Genomic DNA, 5,539 nt, shown 5'->3' on the forward strand with positions numbered 1-5,539 from the left:
GGGGGGCCTAAGTATTTATGGGTGTAACTATAGCGTGTTGCGTTATCTGAGGGCCGAAAGGCCAGAGCTGGGGCTGGGTATGGGAGGGCGATGTCCCCTTCTCCCAAAACAAGATTTTTTTTTTAACTTGAGACTTCTAGAATCGATTCACCATTGTTATGTTCTGCTTGACTAATCAGACTCAGGCGAAGTGATTGCTGAGACAGATTTGGCTTGGCGTAGGCAGTACAGTACTAGGATGGGAAACCTAGGCCTATTTTTTTTTTTTTTTTTTTTTTGTCCAAATTTTTTTTTTTTTTGGTCCGACAAGCTTTGCCCGATAAGGGGACTTGACCAGACCGATGGGGGAGGCTTAAGCCTCCCTTCCCCCGCTGGCGCCACCCCTGCTCCACAGATGAATTGTGGTTCTTCTCCCCGAGGGGGGCGCTGGTAAATGCTGGCGTCATCCCTGACCACTGGGACCTGTAACTTGGGGGGTCTTGTAGTTTGGTCTCCAATTTGGTTAGCTTTGTGTTAGAAGATTGATTTTTTTTTTTTTTTGGTTCTGAAAAAATGGTCTCGAATTAGAGGGTGTACTTTAATTACTCTTGAAAAGGGTTTTTATAGGGGGAGTTCTTTTGAGGGTGGCGTTTATTTGAGGGAGGCGTTTATTTTTTGTGTGTGAGTGTGTGTGTGTGTGTAAATATTGGCACGAATACTCAAATAAATGCCCCTTAATTTCATTGTAAATGTGAACTACAACACATATTAATTTACAGTACTGTACCGTCAAATGTGTTACTGAATGACCACAAAGACTTATTGCCCTTGGAAAGTATTACTATTAAAGACTAAATACAGAAACCCTCAGAAAATACCAAATACAAACTGCTGATTCTTTTGTTCCTGAACCCTGGTTGGGTCCCTTCCACCCTTTCATAAGAAAAACAAAAAATAAACCTGGATCGCCATTGAGCCTTAGCGCTCTATTATGTAGGCCTATCACCTGGTAGATCTGTCCATGGAGGTTTACCTACAGTATATGGGCTGTCTGCCATAATTGACTAAAACTACAGTTTAATCCGTATAAGGCCTAGCAGAAGCAAACATAGCATTTACTTTAAAGTCTAATTTATTTCAAGTGACTGTACAAAGTAAAACTCATCAATAATTCATTATTGCTTCAGGCTGAATTGAATTGAAATTAGAATTGTACCATCTCTATGTATTCGAAAATCTTATGTTATTCATAAATTTGTAGGCCTATTTCCAAATATAATGCATCCTATGTATTTGCAAAATTTAATTGCATATTGTTCATATTTTGCAACACCCTGCACATTGTGTATATACAGACAGACAGACACTGTTATTCATTATGTATTCGTGTTCCTTTCACTTTATTTATTCATGGGAAAATAAGAAACTCAATTCATCTATTTTTGGCACTAAATAAAAAATCAAATTTTATAAATAATAGATGAGATATGGCAGATTACCATGAAACACATTATGTGTAAATACAGTGGGCTAAAATTGTGTGTATTATATGTTGACCACCACCTTCACATATAGCTCTTAGAATGAAGTACAATACACTTTCTTATCCTACAAAGTACCTCAGGACTGTGTATTGCCTAATACACAACTGTACTGACAAAATAATATTTATCACAATCAATAAATTCAAATACTGTAAATGAAAAATAATAAAGCAGGAATAAAATGTATGTAGAGGTGTAATAAAATGCTTACCAATATCAATTTGTTCTACAGCGTCACCTACCAATACATCAGGTTTTGAAACAGTCTTAACAAACGGGTACAAGTTGCACGCCACCAATCTATTTTTTTTAATCAAAAATACTTACTTATGTCTACTAACCAGCACAATCAATGTTATCAACATAATAGCAAGTAAAAGGTCAGTACTCAAGTGGTTATAATTTTACTGTAGCATAAAGTTTCAAGACTTGACTAAAGTGTACGCAGAGTAAATGCTTAAGAACTCAAGTACAATTTCATTTAGGTTATTATAAGCTGACCCATAACCTTTGAGCTCCCCACATGTCTACCGTTAACTTCAAAGGTTTGAAATTATGAAGTATATTCCATTGAAATTGCTTGTTTATAATACTGTTCACACTCCAATTCGAGACCACCTTTCGTACCTTTTAATTTGGAGTAGTCTTGGGGTTCGGTCTCTAATTAGAGGGTTAGCTTTGTTGTGTTTGTTTGTTAGATTGAAGATTGTTATTTGGTACTTTGAAAAAGTGGTTCCAAATTAGAGGGGTCTCGGAATTAGAGGGGCTGTGAATTTGAGTGTGCACTGTATTTCCTTTAAACTAATTTACATATGCATGTATTCCTAAATAACCCAGTGGTTCAAGCCCCCCCCCCCCACTTGAGGTAAAGATTGAATATCCACTCCCACATTTCTTACCTGATATACTCGAAGTTCTGCTTCTTCATGTCAGCGATATCACTATCAATACTTCTCGCCAGGATTCCTGTCAATAAATGGAGAATATGGAGTTACCATACATGTGTATTATAATATACAGTATGTATTTAGGACCACACTTTGCTTTAAAAACACACAATATTACTATTTTTAATCCGTTTTAAACATCAAAATTTATGATTATGGATGCATTTCGTAAGTTCAGCCAACCTAAAAAAAAATTGTTTTTTTGTCCGTGGCAAACTCAACGATGATAATAACGTGTGTTTTTGTGCTGTTTTCCTTCTTATTGCGGGGTTTACTTTTCCATGCTCGCACCATATCAAAGGGGAACACCATGAAAGTAACTTTTAAGATGTATATATTACTAATTAGAATGACTTTTGAGTCCTTACCAGCATGGATTGCAGGATGAAGAGTCTTCACACGGCCTCCAAGCATTTCAGGAGCATTCGTTATTTCTGCAACATCTCTACAAATAGATCATTTGGAAGCATTGTTTTTACTATTCAAAATGTTTGTTTATTTCAGTGAGGACTATCATTGTACTTTCCTTTTGGTATAAAGCACTTTCATTTAATTATTTGGTCCACATGCTTGAATTTAGATACCATATCGGCACAGTCAACCCCAGTAAACCACTTTATACTCTTGGGTGGTGAGAAACAATGCAAAGTGCTTTGGTCAAACACACAAATTGAAACTCTGATATACAGGTTGGGAAACCAAACATTTACCACTGGAGATAAAATTGAAAATCTTCTGCTAAAATAAATTACCATATTTAAAATTTCAGTTAAATACAGGTTGAGCCTGTGGTATGACAACCACATGAAGCCCAACTAGGTCTTGTACTCTTCACAGGGCATTACCTGACTGGTATTCCAGCTTCTCTGATAGACCTAGCTGTTCCGCCTGAAGCAACTAGTTGTAAGCCAATTCCATGCAACTTCTCTGCAAACGGCACAAGACCTGCCTTGTCTGATACACTTAGCACAGCTGTGAAAAAAAGTATAATTTATTATATTATGGCGGCTACCCAAGGGCAGCGCTAGCGGGGTCCAGGGGGAAAAGTACCTACTGTTGGGGACCCCTGGTACCCCCACTTGGTAACCCCTCCCGGGTCGGGGAATTTCTAGTAAGGTCGTCTAGCAAAGGTTTCCCAGATTTGGGGTGGGGGTGGACCCCTTGTCAGGGAGCTTGAACCACCTTGTCGGGGAGCTGCACCCCTTGTCAGGGAATTCAGGCGCCACCCCTGCGGCTACCAGGCCAGAAAATTATGTGGCGGCCGCCAGATAATTAAGTGGTGGCCGCCAAATAATTAGTGGCAGCCGCCATGCCAGATAATTTCTGCCACTTGAAGGCTCTTAAATTTTAATTCACTGATGGCACTAACAGGCTTCCGTATAGTTCTCCCACTGATTGGCAAGTTTCTTAGCTTAGGCCCTTAGCCTAAGCCTATACTAAATTAGACAATTCAAACAGTATCACAGACAGAGACTGTAATTTGTTAAGATTCGTCTACGCTTGAAGACAAAGTAAGCTACACCTACTTAAGCCAAAGGTGCCTGTATGGCGGAGCCTAATTAATTACCGGTAGGTAGGCCTAAGCCTATCTGCATGTATGATGTACAGTATGTTCATTCGCAACAATAATGCAAGTCTAGTGTAGGCCTACTGTATAGGCCAAGTCTATAATTAATAGGCTGGCTAGGCTAGGCCTAGCATGTGCCTCTGAACAAACAAGAAATGTAAACATTGGAGTTGCCCGATTTCACTAATTAAACCTCTATTACAATGCATTACCTAATTCATTAAGAGCCATCCTTGAAAAATATCTTAGCTTCCTTTTGGAGATTTGATATCCACACCTGACCGATGACAGTAACACACGTGCGAACATAAAGTTAAAAAAATGTACAACCCCACCACAACAATCTCAAAGGAAAGCCCGCCCTCATTTTAGAAACAGAGAATCACACCCTGGTAAACTTTGTATTTCATGGAAGTCGGAGGCGATTTATTCACCAGTTAGAAAATCATAAATGTAGACATTTACAATTGGTCATTTCATGAAAAGTAGGCCTAATTATTATTCTTGTCAAAGAGAAAAGGTCTTTTCAGTAGCGTAATGACATGCCTCTGATGGTGACCAATATGCACGAATGCACTCCACGTTGAAACTGAGTTCAACACTTCCACCCACCTATGAACTCTTTAAATACAAAGGTATTGTCTTTTGGTACGTTGATATCATTCAAAATATTTGGATACGTGTAAGGGATTTCCCTGTTCAATTATGTTTATTTAGTGTATAAAATATGTATAAAATCTATATGAGATATCAGATTCAGAAAGATAAACGCATTGACAATTATGCCTATGTCACATCAGAATGATGATGTCAGAATTGAGACCATCGAAACCCGGGAAGTCAAATTAATGAATAAATTAATGAATTACTCATCAAAGAATTTGCATCAACCATTGTCAAGAAGTTGTTAGCAAATAATCAATAATACCTGCTTGAAATACCAATCAGCGACATCACAACAGGCAAGACATTTTTTTCTATGAATTAACTCTTTTAATTCAGATTTGAATATTGAATTAAATAAAAATTAAACATTTCTATTTTAATATTTGTTAAATAGGGACCTAATTATGATAAACAAACGGTGATTTTTCCTAAAACCCAAATTTTACTTTCTATGGTCATACCTAAATAATAGTAATACAAAAAGAAAATATAACAAAGGTTACCATAGCCTAATACATATTATATCTAAGTGAAGGCAATACTAATGTTTGGTTTTTGTAGGAGTTAATATTGATAATAATAACGCCGGTCTTACAAGCGTATTTCTCTGAGAATTTTATGCTTTATGTTTAAAACATAAAATAACAAGCAGTAAATAATTTTCACTTAAACTACTTAACCAAAAACAGTTAATAAAACGGTAATGCTGACACTAAAGTAATAAAGATAACTGACCAAAAATTACAAACAACTGACAAAATAATAATCCGATGAAGTAAATAATCAAATATAATTTAAAATGAATTATCATGGCTGTTATTATAAACAGAACAATT

The 5,539-nt window shown here is 36.8% G+C and overlaps 1 protein-coding gene across 1 annotated transcript in view; it reads right to left on the reverse strand.

Moving 5' to 3' along the window:
- LOC117107993 (bifunctional purine biosynthesis protein PURH-like) overlaps nt 1-4,407 on the reverse strand; it is a 13,567-nt gene extending 9,160 nt beyond the window's left edge. Inside the window, exons 1-5 of the mRNA XM_033249810.1 lie at nt 4,250-4,407; nt 3,316-3,442; nt 2,839-2,915; nt 2,423-2,489; nt 1,735-1,823 (exon numbers count right to left, since the gene is read on the reverse strand). Of these exons, the coding sequence (XP_033105701.1) occupies nt 1,735-1,823; nt 2,423-2,489; nt 2,839-2,915; nt 3,316-3,442; nt 4,250-4,346 (457 nt within the window). The 5' untranslated portion in view covers nt 4,347-4,407. The remainder of the gene's footprint in view (nt 1-1,734; nt 1,824-2,422; nt 2,490-2,838; nt 2,916-3,315; nt 3,443-4,249) is intronic.
- Between the last annotated feature and the right edge of the window lie 1,132 nt (nt 4,408-5,539).

Source organism: Anneissia japonica, unplaced genomic scaffold, assembly GCF_011630105.1.
Source record: "Anneissia japonica isolate Jap-2015-1 unplaced genomic scaffold, ASM1163010v1 scaffold287960_len3192837_cov198, whole genome shotgun sequence".
NCBI classification, from domain to species: Eukaryota; Metazoa; Echinodermata; class Crinoidea; order Comatulida; family Comatulidae; genus Anneissia; species Anneissia japonica.